The sequence below is a fragment of the Clavelina lepadiformis genome, chromosome 4 (assembly GCF_947623445.1).
Source record: "Clavelina lepadiformis chromosome 4, kaClaLepa1.1, whole genome shotgun sequence".
Classification (NCBI taxonomy): domain Eukaryota; kingdom Metazoa; phylum Chordata; class Ascidiacea; order Aplousobranchia; family Clavelinidae; genus Clavelina; species Clavelina lepadiformis.
Genome location: NC_135243.1, coordinates 16,788,988 through 16,805,176, shown reverse-complemented (window position 1 = coordinate 16,805,176; position 16,189 = coordinate 16,788,988). Strand labels below are relative to the sequence as shown.

At 36.4% G+C, this 16,189-nt stretch overlaps 1 protein-coding gene across 1 annotated transcript; it reads right to left on the bottom strand.

The window, feature by feature from the left end:
- Window positions 1-897: 897 nt before the first annotated feature.
- LOC143451956 (ephrin-A2-like) lies at window positions 898-9,772 on the bottom strand. Its single transcript, XM_076952744.1, has 5 exons — window positions 9,490-9,772; window positions 3,254-3,414; window positions 2,545-2,670; window positions 2,193-2,453; window positions 898-2,065 (listed from the first exon to the last, which is right to left on the bottom strand). The coding sequence occupies exons 1-5, from the start codon at window positions 9,636-9,638 to the stop codon at window positions 1,941-1,943; spliced, it is 822 nt and encodes a 273-aa protein (XP_076808859.1). The 5' UTR covers window positions 9,639-9,772; the 3' UTR covers window positions 898-1,940.
- Between the last annotated feature and the right edge of the window lie 6,417 nt (window positions 9,773-16,189).

Here is a 16,189-nt window from a genome sequence, read left to right as displayed (position 1 = left end):
TCTACCGGTCTACCCTACCTCCTTCTGTTCCAGCTAACCAAATAATAAATATTTCCCATTTTGTTAATTATGACGCCATCTCTCAACGATATGCCTCATTTAAAAACCACTCACAGACATTTTTTAGAAAATGTCTAAGCTATTTGGAAATTAAGCCGTTAAAGTGGTCAAAAAATCGCATTAAACTTGTACCAGTGACGCCTATTTTAGCTAAAAAAGCCGCCAATACCATAACATAAAACCTTGCTTAAGGTGGAAGTATGTTATTAGACTGAGCGTTACGAAACGCGTAATGGAAAAATTCTGCCTGTAGTAGCTGTAGGCGCTGTTAACAGTAACTGTATTGTTCGTAAAACTTCAGCAGATTTTTGATTCAATGAACTTTGCGACTGAACAAAACTGTTTACAAAAGCTTGTACCTTCGCAACGAGTCAAAACTTGTAAGTTTAGTCTATACCTGAACTTTTCAAATTGATTTGACTTTAAAACTGTTTTCTGTTATAACACTTTAACATGCCTCGTCTCATACTCCGATATTCAGATTGTTAATTGTGGTAGCAAATGTTTATCAAATACAATATACCTTGATAACTTTAATCATAAACCTAATCGGGGCTAAACCTAAAGCAAATATGTTCGTCCCAAGACCAAGTCCAAGCTGTGTTTCAAGTTGTGAAAAGGTCATTGTTAGTTCACTTCCACGCAATATTGTTGTCGTAAAGTTACATCTTTGATGTTAATTTAAGATCTTGCAAACTTGAGCATAATGTCACAATCGCAATAAATACTTAATGTGTGATTGGATCTAGTGGACTAATGAAAATGAACTTCAAATACTTCTGAAAAGAATGAACTATCATTTAAGGCAAATGATATGTATGGCAGCAAGATAAAGTGTTATTTTACGTTACTTCTTTGTGTTTAATTTCATATGAAACAAAAACAGATTACCACAAAAATAAACAAAATATTTTCGTCACACATTATTTTATACGAGTTTTCAGTAAACGAAATAACAAAAAGTAACTATGGTTCTTACAAAACCGAGTCAAACTTATTCAAATATCAACTCTAACTCATAAGTTGTCAAATAAACAAAATTTCCATACGCGGGCAGAATCAAACGCGCTACAGTAAAACAGCATGATGATACGAATAGCAAAAGCAGCACAGTGCAGAACCAAAAATGTATGTCATAAAACAAGTCTGTATACTATACGTCTATGTTTAATACAGAAGGACAAAAAACGAGAACTGGTGATTGGCGGAAAACATGTTGTTGTTTTAACGGCTTGTGTGCACCAAACATAGGTTATCAATATGTCACAGGGTCAAGCAGTCTGAATTTTTATTCCGCGTCGTTGAACGTCTAATGAGGCAAATGAATTAAAATTCTTAGCTTTATCAAACCACCTATCAAGCTTTAAACTATAAATGGTTAACAGAGGAAAAATTATACTGAAAAACACTACTTCACCATTTTGCAATTTTAAGAGTTTTGATGTTCAATAAATTGTAATTTTATAATATGTTCTCAGTTTATTCTCAATTTCTTTAACAGTACCGTATACAACATTCAAGTATTGAAAACCTATAGAACATACACCTTTGTTCTTAGGGTAGTGTTTAAAGCTTGGAAGTGAGAGGCGCATGTAATTATTTTATTATCGTCCTAAATGCTATTAGAGGCATCATATTGGTTGTTTGTGTTCAGCCTCACTAGGTAATTTTTGGTTTTCAATTACTGGATGTGAACCTTTCAGCCACATGCAGTCCATTCCGCTGTTGCCCATTATTTCTACTCTCCCGTGAGTGACCTTCTTCAAGCGTTTGACGGCATCTTCACAAATTGTTGCATCTCCCCCAGAATTATGGGAACTTTGAAACGTAGCATTGCGCAACCAGGTATGATATCATTCTTAGTAGTTTTAGTTGTGCATTCACCGGTGTAAGAAAACAGCCACCAGAAGCGCCAATGCCAGCCACACGATGGAGCACTTTATCTGTGAGGCGCCGCCTCCACCATCACCATTGTTGGATTGCTGTGGTCGACGAACTCCTTGTCCTGTGAGAAAAACAGTGCTTGTGAGACAAAACTTAACACTCTTTAAAACCCTTCGTAATAATCATTTTACAAACATAAAGTACAACCAATGTTCGTATGAGTAAGCCGTACAATGCATCAAACTCACGTGAAGTTGATTTTGGTTTATTGGTTGACTTGCGTGTTGTTGTAGTTGTTCTAGTTGTAGTTGTGGTGGTGGTGGTAGATTTAGTAGTTGTAGATGGTGGCGATGTTGTTGACAATGCGGTAGGAACATTTTTACCTCCGTCCGAATAGTTGTCGGTAGTGATGGGAAGCTTTGTATGCTCGTGAGTACGTTTGTGACCTACGTTAACTTGAAGCCTTGTTGCTTTCTCGCAGGAGTAATCTGTCTCGTCCTCCACAAATGCTACATGAAGACAATTAAATTACAGAATTACGATACCATACATCAGCCGGAACAAGCACAAAAACAAGCAGAAAGGAAAACAAATACCTACACATATAATAGTATGCATTTCCAGGCTTGTAAACGAAACCCAACGGATTTGGACTTTTAGGCTGAAACTTAACAGTCAACTTCTTGCTTTTGGTCGGAGTATTACATTCAAATATTTTTCTGTCTCCTGCAATTGCAAATGAAATTGATGAGTGACACAATAACGTATTTTCGTAATTGTATATTCGTGTTTCATCTATTTCACGTTTTACAGATTTAAGTAACAAAAACGAGACCAGTAAAACAAATTTATAGACAATATCATAACAGTATGGAACGGCAAGTGGACCACCCGAGAGTTTACCGATTATTTGGTATAAGAAATAAATCTTACAGTCATGTTCAATCTATTCATCTGAAAACACCATACAGAATCCTCCTTTTAACTTGAAATCTATTCTATTTGGGTGAAGTCAAACGAATATCGCACGTTGGAATTTCTCGTTCTTAATCATTTTTCAACACTGTTTTATGAGAAGATTCCAGTATAGCAGATTCACACGGTAACGAGTACACTTATATCAATAGCAACACCAGAATATCATCGGTTGTAAGTCAATGGCTTTAGTATTTTTATCAAAGTCAATCTTTGTTTTTCATCTCTATAACTCAATACGTTGTGAGTTAAATTCCATTGTTTATAATTTTATTCCCGTAATGATTTTTTGCTTTAATTAGATTAATAAATACGGACTGGTGTTCAGACGTACCTGATTCCGTATTAACATTGCACTCGTCAAATGATTGCTGGCTCACATTGAAAATGACAAATTTGAGAGGATGCGGCGCATCGGCGTCGTACTGTGGGCAGATTATATCCAGCTTTTCGTTGATATGTACGTTGAGGTTTCTGATATCGCCATATTTAAATCTACATTAAAATAAAACATAAAACATATTAATTTTCGCTTTAAGATAATACTGCGCCTTACAGTAAATAGCACATCTTTATTCATTCCATTCAATGACATAAGGCAGGCCAGCCAATGGTGTCCTTGCTTTTCCATACCCTTACCAGGATATGGCGATAGCAACAGCAGGCTTTACGATACTGTTACTGATACTTTACTAAAACTTTTAAATATAGCTCAATTGTTTTGTACGCCAGAGTGTCAGCCTTGCTTTCAGATAAACGTCTAGATGACGTCAATGTTTTTTGTTGATAGATACAGTCACAACAATTTATCCAGTTGAGTAATCTTGAATATAATTCAGAAATATCTATATTTACAACTAACACTATGTTGTGATTCTAATTTCGTTTAAGTGCCACAGATCCTGCCTGTCCTGTCTGTTTCCGCTAGAACAAATACATCCCAGAGACAAGTAAAGTAATGAGAAAATAACCACCACTAATTAGCATTGTGTAGGTCTTTAAAACTAGGTCAATTGTTACTAAATATAGCCAAATTATTAATTGCCCTTTTGCAGTTTAAGTTACGCACTTCGGCATTGATATAAAACTTAATGTGTTGACATACAGATGGCATAATTACGTTTTAAAACAAAATGGCGCATTTCTAAAAGCCTAAAACATGTTACTTAGTCTCAAATATATAACTCCTCCATTACTCTAGTCCAGGGCTTCCCAAACTTTTTTGCTCGCGACCCCTTTCAAACTTCCGAAGTTTTCCGCGACCCTTCACGTTTAAATTAATAAGCAGTGCAGTGCATTGATAAGTAGTATATGCAGTACTTCGTGTAAAATTGGTATACGCTCTGCGACCCCTTGCGGGGTCGCGACCCCCAGTTTGGGAAGCCCTGCTCTAGTCTACAGCAATTATTTAAGATTTGTTGCATATGTTTTTATACTAGAAGTGGCTAAAGCATACATAACACTTTGGTTTTTACTTAGTTTCTGCAAAGTTAGAATTGCAGCGATAAATGCAGGATCAGGTTGTGTCACACATACAATGGTTGTCGGTAAAACTTGCAGAAAAGCCGTTTTTACTTCAATGCAAATTAAATACAAGTGGAAGCAAGTCCCTCAGCGGCCGTTGCAACATTTTAGTGAAATGTATACGTTACAGCTTTCTGTAAAGATAGCTCAGATAAAAGTTGAGCCAACCATAAAACGTTTGTATAGTGACACAAACAGTCGTATTAAACGATGGCATTGCAGCCACTGAGCTTTGCTCACTCTTTGCAGGGAGTAGCGAGACTTTCCTAGGTCATACATCAAGCTGAGTTGAAAGAGAACAATGAAAAACGACATGTTTGGTTATTGAGAGCAAGATTACGAACAAAGCGAGATGACGCTCACGCTCAGGCCCGTCTCGTAGTGAAACATTAACCCATTGTCGAAAGGGAGTTGTTAAATGTTCACAAGATATCAAACTCATATGGTTACGGAATAAACACTTCGGCTGTCGTTATAAAGGCAACCGAAATCCAATAGCATAACTGCTGGCTGTTTTACTTCCCCCACAGCTTTCGGTCATAACGACCTGCATTGAAACCGAAGGGCTCCCGCCTCCTAGCTATATATATCGGTACGATAACACAAAGCCTCCATAGGCGACACACCTCTTAGATCGGTAATGTTACACTTCGTGGATTACGGCCTATTACAAGCGGGGTCTAGTAAAATGTATGTTCCTTAGACTGGGTTTAGAAACACCACATTCATTAACAGCATGGCATATTACTCTGAAACATCCGAGCGTGACATGATCATAGCATGACACAACAACATATGGTTTGGTTTGACGACCGACCTCGAACATAAATCATCTAACAAATGTTTATCTATTTATAGTTGAAATTGGCAGTCTTACTTTTAAACACATCGCTGCATAGTTTTGGAGTGGAAAATTAAGTTACCGAGTTCTCCGGTAGGCATAATTATCATTCTGCTTCACAAGAATTTTCTGCCAAGAAAACACCTAGAAAGGGCAGATTTCGACCTGTTGGCAATTACCCTTTAGCCCATTGTACAATGAATTGCCTTTAACGGGGTAATTAGGGTACGCAACGAAGTGTAAAGCAACAAGTGCATTTTAGGGCTTATCATTGAAAGTCTTTTCCGCTGATTGAGAGCGCAAGTGACGCATTCTCACCAGTCCTTCCTCACTCGTGTGGAATCAGCAGATGACACTTAAGTAGGGACACCTACCGCCGAACTTTGTACAAGAGTACTTGTTACGTCGTCAAGAACAACCAGTAGACTACACACGAAAGAAGCAATTTCTTGCAAAAGCACTTGTCGACCGCGTGAAGACGCGCGAAAGAAGATTTAACACTTCTCGAAAAGTGAACTGTTATAAACAAGACCGCTCCTTGATTACAGGTCGCACCAAATGGTTGATATAGAGTATAGACTCACAAATTTATTTATACCAAGCGCTAACTCATTACTCATTCTATGCCCTCCCACCCGAGTTACAAAAAATACCAAGTCTATACATATAGCCGTGAGCTACATAGCTTTATTGCGATACGTTTATAACGTTATCTACAGATTGTGGTCGGCTATGTATGTTGTTGCTTATACACACCGTGTAGTCGTGAACGTGACACATACTTTTCAAAGTTATTCGGGTAAACACTTCTCTTGTTTTTCAGGAAATGTTATCAAGTTTGAAGCGTATTTTCTTACAAAAATCTGCAAAGCAATTTTGGCTGCTAGAAAGAAATTTTACGTAGCAGTAAAAACAAAAGAAACTTTACAAATCTTCTTTGTAAGGTCATACAGCAACGCGATTATTGCTAAGCCCCTTTCTGTTGAAAGACACGAAGTTTTCCAGATGTCAACTTATCACAAGCAGATGTGGCGCAGCGGGATAAATATAATCCTCTTGCTTTCCATTTCGGAGCGGCTTACTACAAAGGTTTACTTTATACCAATTTGAACTAAATAAATCTTGTGAAATACAAAATAGTGTTTAGAAACAGTAGGTTTTGGCTGTTATCGACTGACAGTATAGGACTATAGGGTATACTTAATTAAACGTGCCACTATCACTAGTCGTCATATCAAAAATTTTCTGATCAAAAACTAACAAATAGGCTACGCTTGCTTTTCTGGGAATGATATGACGGCGTCTCACGGAAAATTTGACAGATGTACTTACGAATTTGCAGCAATACTTTTGTGTAGGTTACAATTATCATCCCACAACGTCTTCTTGATGTTGTCATTAAAATTAAGACAGCGTAGTATCATATCGATGTTGGCGGGCGTAGTTCGCTTACATAACACGTACTTCACAACGGGACTTCACGTCTAAAACAATGCTTTAAATCACAATTAGAAAGCAAGTTTTCGAAAGCAGTTATTTGTGGTCATTGGTTGATTTGCAGTTTGCTTTCAATGGAGACTAGTACGGTTTACTCCAAAGTGATGATACACATTTTAACGCCCAGTCATGAGCAGTGTCGAGAACAAGGGTTACGCAGTCTGCTGCAGAGTACGCACCCTTCCAGTTAATTCCAAACAACAGATGGTGGCAAATGCACAAAACTTGTTTAGCAAAGTTTAAACCACGCAACAAAACAGCATACAACAATGCAAAGTTGATGCTGCTCTACCACAAATACTGTATTTCAATAAACATGGTGCACTTGCTATTGTGTGTTAATCACAACACGTCGTTAGTTGGAGCGATATGGAAGTGACTAGGCGTGAAATTTCAGCACGATTTGGCTGATGTACAGCACAAATTATTTTATAACATGCTATGGAGGTTTTAGTTAGTGACGAAAAGTTACGTAACTTATTATCTAATCGGTTTATAAGTCCAACGTGCAGTGTAAAGTGATAAGTATATGGTCCACCCCAAACTTTTACTATACTAATGAACATGAATTCAAATTAGGTTGGTAAAATGCGTGAAGTCCCTTTAATTAGAAGTGAGCAGACTGGTTCTTAGGAAGTTGACTCTACTTTGGTACCATGCTCGCAGACGTTAAAATTAACAGTTTTGAAACTTCAAAAGTCAAAAATCGCTGTCAATTAGCTATTGTTAGAAGGTTATCTGTCCACTCCAATTACATGTATAATGAACAAAAAGCGGTTCGACATTGGAACAAAATCATTACAAGACTCGCTCTGACCAGATGTTGCAAAATTTCACGAAAATTTTACATCAACCCGTGGTACTTTTTCAACTTTGGCAATCGTTGGACAGTTTGGTTAATTTTAATTGCTACATTTGGCAAGCAGTACAGTTCAGTGGCCGGTAATTTTAATACCACTGTTGAAGTGAGTTTGGTTCACAATAACCTGGATAATTAGCAATGTGGAAAAAGCGTACCTGGTACGACGAATTACTACGGTGGGCCTCACATACCGCAAATATCTACATTGAACTTCATTTTCAGACTGGAAAGTTTTCACACAGTCGCAACGCGAATTGTGGCTGAGCTGAAAATAATTGATGCGTGAGCCAGCGAGTCTGTCCCCACACGCATGGTTAGGCAATAAATTTCACGCATAATAATTATAGGAAGTGACTGCAATGCAAAATTACCCACAAGGAGAACACTTAATCTATATTATTCAGCAGACGTGTTAACATAGGTCTCATGAAAAGCATTGTCTTAGGCATATAATAAATTATGCTTGTCGCCTCTATACAGCAAGCCAACTTGGCATTGTATTCAAAGACATTCGTATGAAAGGTGACGCCCGTTGTATATCGGATAAGCCTTAGCGCTTTGCAAAGCTACGAGGGTCTTTTTAACAATTTAATACCAGCAATATATGTAAAGAGTAAATATGGTTTAAAGTTTAACCCAGTCTGCAAACTTGGTAAAAAAGCTTGTGTTTGTGATACATCACAGTCTACGATTACAAACTACACCTCGCATGAGCCGTAATTTTTCGTTCAAAACAGCTTTTATGGCTTTTGAAAAGAACTTAATTGTATGTGCTTATCTTTGCTTTTCATCGAACCAATGAAAACGAAGTAGTAGAACCACGCTTTTGTCGGTTTGTTTGTCTTGTGAGTCGTTTTGTCGTAAAGCATACATTGGTTAAGTTTATCTAACAAGACATGTTAGGACTTGAAATTGATTGCGTGATAGCTCAAAGTATAAGACCCCGTCGTTTCGACGCAGTGGGCGAACTATAGCGCTTTAAACGCCTAAATACATCCACATAAAATGCAACAGCATAAATCGTTAACATAAACTTTACCGTAACGTGCTTCTGGGAAAAACATTTTGTAAATTTCAAATATACAGTAGTGACGACTTATAGGACTTTCAAGAAAAGGGGCACAGACAAAATTTGCCTATTTCCTATTGATCATCATAATATCGGTAGTTAAATAACTTGTTCTATTTGGGCAGTCACCAAATATTGTTTCTTTTTTAACTATATAGCGTCGTACAAAGTGATGACTCCTTTACGCTACTCTTTAAGAGATAATACAAATAAAATGCTGAATTATTAATGTTTAACCCAGGTTTTGTTGCTGATGCTAACTGATAGGTACGAAGAACATGTTTTGTTAAAATCTTGTGGGCTTTAGAAAATGTGTACTTAAGTCTTCAATGGTAACAATGACCAAAACCGTCATTTCAACAGGACATAAAGTGCTGTACCGAGCCGTGTTATCAAGCCTATATCTACCAAACAATCCAGTAGAGTTCGGAATTACTTTTCATGCGGTCCGTGAATAACACTTTATATATGCTCCGTTATCATATTACCAGTGGCGCGTATCCGCATGTAATAAGTACGAAATCTCAAGGGGCTACGTGTTTAAAACAAGAACAAGAGTACGGAATGCAATTACACCCTAAAATCTTGAGAAAGTAATTCTCAGATAATCACGAAAAGGCAAATCGTCAAGATGATGACAAATAGTTTGACCACTTTCAATTCCTAGGCATTCTACTAATCTTACTGAACATGGTGTAAAGTTTTGTAAACGATTAAATGATTTTACATTTTCTGTACAAATGCCATTACAACTCCTAATGTAATAAACTGTCTTACCCTTCCGTTGTTCTTGGGTCCCATGGCAACTCATGTCGTACTTGATCAGATCTTCGACTAGCCTGAACATACATAGCTGGCTCGGAAATCAGGAGAAATAATATGATGAGCATCATTGTGTAACGAGATTCGGGCAGTTTTCCAAACATTTTCTTCGTATTGGTTATTCCAAATCGTGGATGGAATTTCAAAGACTTCCAAACTTCGATCTTTTACAAAACCAATCCAACACAACCTAAACTTACGATCTATGAAACTGGCAAACTGAAGTAAGTTGATTTAGTAAATATCAAACAAAAACGTGTTATAGCCTGGACTTACGGCTTAAAGTTCTAAAGATTTCAGGTATAACATCAATTTGGTTAAAACGTTTTCCTTTTTCTGTTTGTAGACATGATACCGAAACCTATAAAGCTCGCTAGTCATTTACGGATGCGAATCTTATCTTAAAAGTATGACTAACAGCTATTTTGGTAAATATTAACCAATCTTATTGATGTCACCTGAAGTAATTAACGATAACTTGACCGAAACCAACTCCTCGACCTAAGTTTAAAAGTTTTTCATTTCTTAAGCGTACAAATCATTAACGTTTCGCTTATAGTGCTCAGTAGGCATCTAGCTCTGTCAAACAGCGAGGAAAATATGCTTTGAACGCGCCTGCTCATTCGTTTCGGCGCTTTCTTGGATAATAAGCCTCGAGCGTACGATGACGTACTGCGGTGGTCGACCACAAGCAGAAGTAAAACACACTTATGTTCTTAAAAGCTTGCGTTAAGCTGGCAAATAACGTTAAATCTGTACTTCCTTTTGGTACTTGTCGTATAATATCCTATCTATATTCCTGTTAATCAAGTTTTCGAAGCATATTTTTTGACGAAATCCAACTGGTCACATTGAGACCTTATTCTGCAAAGAAAAAGTGACCGATAGCAGTTCTTTTAGCGCGTTTCGGTGTCTAATTACAAATTCAACCAGTTGACCGATCTTCACACGAAAAGGAAAACTGAATTAACTACAACAATAAAACGAACGCTTGAGCGCGCTGATAATGCTGCATTTCCGTGACAAATCTCTAGAGGGCAATTTATTGTTTGGCTTCCTGGGAAAACTAGAGCACAGCTGGAAATGACAATAGAATATTTAAGCACGCAGGTAATTTGTACATTTGGAAAAAATACAATCAATAGTCAAACATGGAGTTCCAATCAGCCATTCTTGTATAGATCTTATAAGGTAAATGTTTGAAGATTGTTTATACTAAGGCTGTTGGTTTTCTTTGTTTTTCGTTGCCATAGAAACTTTTGGGAAGACGGTAATTAATGCATGCAAAAAGGACATATGGCATGTACATATATAACTTTTATTTAACGTAATAAAAGCACAAAATATCTTTATGAAGCCTTAGTACTATCGCCTAAATGTAGTCTGCAAGCTGCAGCAGCTCACTCAATTACAGATATACATTCTCTGCGAACTGATTTAAGATAACGACACTTACTCTTGCTCAGTGGACCTGGTGAACAGTTCTAAATTCGGGCAATACGGCACAAACAATCAAAAAAACAAACAAAAAATGCGTGACAAATGAAACTTGGGCAAATGTTAGTTCAGCAACCTCGACTGGAGCAATGAAGAATCATCACTGGGTTAAAGTCGTGCAAAGACTTTCCTCAGTCCGAGGATAAAGATTCTCATACTATACTGTACCATATGACAAAACGTTTTACACGTTTGCGCTCAAATAAGTGAGAGAGAGAGAGAATGTACTTCTTTCGAACGTCCCTCACTGTTTGGATGGTTATGGCATATAAGTGACGAATCGCAAAAGTCTTACTGGCTAATCAGCACTTACTGGCCTCATAGGACATAGCCACTTTAAATGATGTCCAATTGGCCGTGTGACATACTGAAAGATATGAATCATCTAAACCCAGTTGGATTTCACTTTGAGGTTTTTTTTTTGAAGAAAACCCGTCATTTGTCATTTCTTGATGTTACTGATCTGTGCATGTTTTGAAATTTGTTTCTCGTTCGTCAGACAACAATTTTTTTTTATACAAGCATAGCAAGCATCCACACCTTTGCAAAATTTTAGGCACATATTTACTACAAACATATATTGCATCAATAGGAAATATGTTTCGTTTGCATAGTCATTAGTTAGGAAAACTGTCAATATTTAAGCTTCACTGATCACGTAGTGCTTTTGCAATGGAATGGACTCCTGACCTGTAGAAACTTTGAATAAGCCTTTTGTTGTTTTGTGCACCGTAAGGTCTGTCGCCGCCCCACATCAACCGATTACTGATTTATTTAATTTTAATGTAGACCTATTTGTTTAATTTTAAAAATGGCAAATAAATTCTCTTTCTCTCTCTCCATTGGTATATGGTATAAGGCAATAAGCTATCACACTTGATTAAATTATTAAGTTTAGTTTAAAATTTCTAATATACAAATTTTTCTAATAATTCTAACTGTTTTTTGAAAAGTTCCTTTGAGGGGAAAATGCAGGTTATCTATGATTCTATGGTACTATCACTTTAAAATTAGTCAGAAGTACTCAAAGATTTTCCAAGAAATCTTCATAAACATTTCATTCAGAAGCGATATAAAAATGTAGCTTTATTCCATAAGAACGAGGATTGCTGGTTTTAAGACTTTTTTGTGAAACTATGGGCAACGATGTCGCGTCTTTACCGTGGTCACTGAAACAGGATTCCGCTCCCTGGTGTTTTTGTTTCGTGGGTTTTATTCTAACCATCCATGAGCACATCAACAGCTCTCATAAGCATGTCCTATACGATTTCTCAAATGTTGTTTGTGACGTAGATATTGATAGCCCAGTGTTTTTATGCGCTTTTCTCGTTACTTTATTTTTTATTTAGCTTTAACATAAACGCTGTTTGAGCTTGGTGGCCGTCCTAACTTAACGTCTTTGTAGAACCACTATATATAGTTAACACCGTGCATGTCATAAGTCCTCGGGACTTTGCCGCTTTTTTTCCGTTCATTGGTTATTTGTAAGCGTATTTCTTGTTTGACCATTCTAGAACAAGGTTAGCACCATACTTTTGTTTCCTCAGCAAGGTCAATGGCGAAAAGTAAACGATACTATGCGTTATAAACAAGCCTACAGACCTTAAAAAGTGCAAGTGTATATATGAAAGTGTTTTTAAACGAGATATGTTTGAACAAATCTCAATAGGACCACTTTATTAAATATTTCTTTTAATAAAACTTTACGCTTTATTGCATCTTTATAAATTCAATCTAAACCATTAGAAGTGCCTTTAAAAAACGCACGCAACAGCTTTAAAGAAAACTAGATACAACAGAGCTTTAAACCACAGCTGATTTTCCATGAATCAGGCAAGTGACAGTTCGTTGCCTTTCGCCAAAATAGGCCTACGCCCTACTGTTTGAGTGTATGAAAACCAAATGTTTTTTTACAACAACTGCCTTCATTAATCAGTTAAAAGTCTCTCTTGTTATCGAGATGTTAAATTTTAGCCGCCCATGTCACCGTTAATTAACAACTTATCAAGATAAAGGGAAATAAAAATAGCATTCAGTGTTTCTTTTAATAACAAAAGTCAATCCGTAGTTTCCACGAAATACTCGAGGCTATAAGTAATCATCACGCTCTTAGCGAATAGTACTTGTTGCAGAGTTTTGCGTGAAATTAGCATGACTTGATAAGAATACCGAAATAATATTTATCTCCGGCATGATCAGAAGCATTGCTTAAAAGGTTCAGCTTCAAAATCTTGTAAATCACATTCACGGTTTTTGGTGTTTCTGCAAACTAACCTTCTAATTATGCTTTTAATAGTGAAGAAACACTTATTAGGGCAGAGCAGTTTGATTTATTGTAATAAAGCCAATTTTCCAATAAGGAAACTATTAACTATGCGCACTTGGCAAAGGCTTCTTGTATCTGACAGTTACTCTTAGGTGCGCTCAGTAGATCTCCCTCAAATGAGAAAACGATTTGATGTTATGCAAATTTGTTTTACCTAATAACCAGCTAATAAAGGTCGACCACAATACTTCATTAGTTACGCTCCGTCGACTACACCCTTGGCTTTATGTGTTTTTTGACCAAATTTGAAGAAAGCTGCTTGAAAACAAACTAAAAAGCAGAAAATTATGTTTTTTACTAAACAACAGACAAATCTGTGACTTTACAAACTCAAAAAGCACTTTCCTACAACAAACATTTTTGAAAAGCTTATATAAGTTGTTTATATATATATATATATATACGGTCTTTGAAATATTACTGATAACCAACTACGAAATTTTAACGCAGCCAAAATTCGATAAACGCTAGATGACGCAGCAGAGGTATTTTCATAAGCAGTACTGACAAATCTTGGCAGAACTTCTTTGAGAACGATAACTTGCGTTTTTAACGTCTACTTACTCTACTATATAGATTGTTGCTAAAGATTTACATTCTGACATTTCATATAAACTCAAACGAATTTTGACATTTTCCAAAAATGTTTGAATATCTATAATTATGAACAATAATCATATTCATATAACGCACCATCTACTTACGCTACTTGATGAAGACTATACGGTGGATTCTGAATAATATTATTTCTATTTGTGCTTTAAAATCTAATGTACTGCAACACTTTATTTTTCTGATAATTAAGTTATAAATAGAATAATGGTTCGAACCTTTATGGTAAACTTATGAGCAAGATTAGTATAGCGTACTAATATGTGTCTTGTACAGCAGCTCGAGAAACGTTTTATCTAACTAACACGTGCATTGCGTTTATCACATGTAACTCATTACGATGCTTATCGTGGTTGTTATCGTAAGTTGCGATTTTACGGTTTACATTTAGCTACAATATTGGACGTTAAGCAAATATCCTGATCGCTTTTTGATACTTTACGTATGCTATATTGTACTAACACACATATTTTAAAACTGCAACTTCTAAACAACATTTGCATGCTGTTAGTACATTGCAAAAATTAAAAACCATCATTCTGTTATGCTTTTGTCGATTTGTTACATAACATCACTGCAAAAAGTCTTGCATTGAGCAGAGTTAGATTTGCAAATGAATGTGTTTTACAGCGATACTAGTTACTAGTCGTACATACATGTCAAGCCTGATACACTTATAGCGCAATCAAAATATAACCCTTGGGATCATAAGATCATTCTAATCCACAATGCTGCATATTACATCCATGTTAAAACACAACTTGCATATTTTAAGAACAAATTAAATGGTCCTTAGAGACGGTCTTAGTGCGATAAGCGTCTTCGCTTATTTTGAAATCAACAAAACGTTGCTTTCCACTCCAAATAACGTGTGTGTTTAAAACTAAAAGTTGCGACCGGTAACTGATTTTCCTCATAGTGCGCGGTTTCTCTTAAAAATAATGAGAAAATGCCAGCACAGTCGAGTCCTTTCACCTAACTGTAAACCCTTGTATAATAAACAAAGTGATAAATACCGGTATAGGTAAACGCTGCGTTGAAGAAACTCCATTTACAATCCACATTCTTTTCTCAACACATGCGGTTTGAAACACGCTTGTGAGGTGAAATATAATTGTTAAACCTAAGACTGTTTATTTATATCAGTGGTAAATTTCACTAAGCACCATAATTGAAGATAACTACATGAAGACTTTATCGAAAGAAAATCGTTCGGTTAAGCTCAATGTACCAGAACAAAAATTAAACTATTCCACAACGGCATAGAAAAAGATAGGTAGAAAATTTCAAGAGCATTTTATTTTCGGTCTTTGAACTGACCCATATAACGACTCAGATAGCAATAGTTAAGAACTCGAAAGGAAGAAAGCAAATTATTATTATGAGTCATCGGAAATATCACCACCTATTTTCTGCAGTTACTAGTAAGTAATGTTTGTGTATGTAAATGGCGACGAACTTAATGATTAAACACTCACTAAATATAAACCTTGCACCTTAAGCCTGTCAAGCAATGTTACACAAGCAAATAGAATATTGATTGATTTTTGCAGTCGTTACTCGTTACGCACGATGAAACAGTATCGGCATTCTAAAGATCAATCAGCTCGTTTTCCGATTCGTAAACTTTAAAAACCAACAAATCTGAAAACATTTTGTTCTTAAACTGAAATAAAAACTCGTAAATCGCTTGAGTAATCACCTACTACCCAAGCAACAATATCTCAGCGGTTAGTTAAGCTAAAACGCTGTATTGTCAATAGCAATTAATCTTTCACGCGTCGTAAAGCCCATCTCAGCAGGCGAACTAAACCTGTAGTTAAATTGATTTTACGTTAATAGAAGCTGCTATAAAATCCAATCTACTTGCAGTAGACGCCAACCTACAGACCAATGTATGGGAACACAACCAAAGCAGGATGAAAACATGTAAGATTTACACCAAAACAAGACATCGTCCTACGGCCTACGCCCTGAAGCAGCATGGGGATCAGTGTATTAATGTTGTTTTGGCCTATCCTAATGATAGTATAGCGGTTTACAATTTTTTCCTTTTCTTTGTCCTATTTTTCAATCTACAAGGACCTGGGTCATGGATCCTGGTGAAATTTTTATGGGGATTTTATTTTAATCTGCGTTTTTGCAGTTCGCCAACATACAGCCTGAACTACGTAAGATAAGTACTTTGCTCAACTAAAACAACCAGGGTCTTTCATACTA

Bases quoted from the DNA above. Each gene is read 5' to 3' on its own strand.
- LOC143451956 (XM_076952744.1), bottom strand. From the start codon at position 9,638: ATGTTTGGAAAACTGCCCGAATCTCGTTACACAATGATGCTCATCATA. The intron at 3,415-9,489 runs GTAAGACAGTTT...ATTTTAATGTAG, and splicing joins GACCCAAGAACAACGGAAGG to ATTTAAATATGGCGATATCA. The intron at 2,454-2,544 runs GTAGGTATTTGT...GTCTTCATGTAG, and splicing joins AAATGCATACTATTATATGT to CATTTGTGGAGGACGAGACA.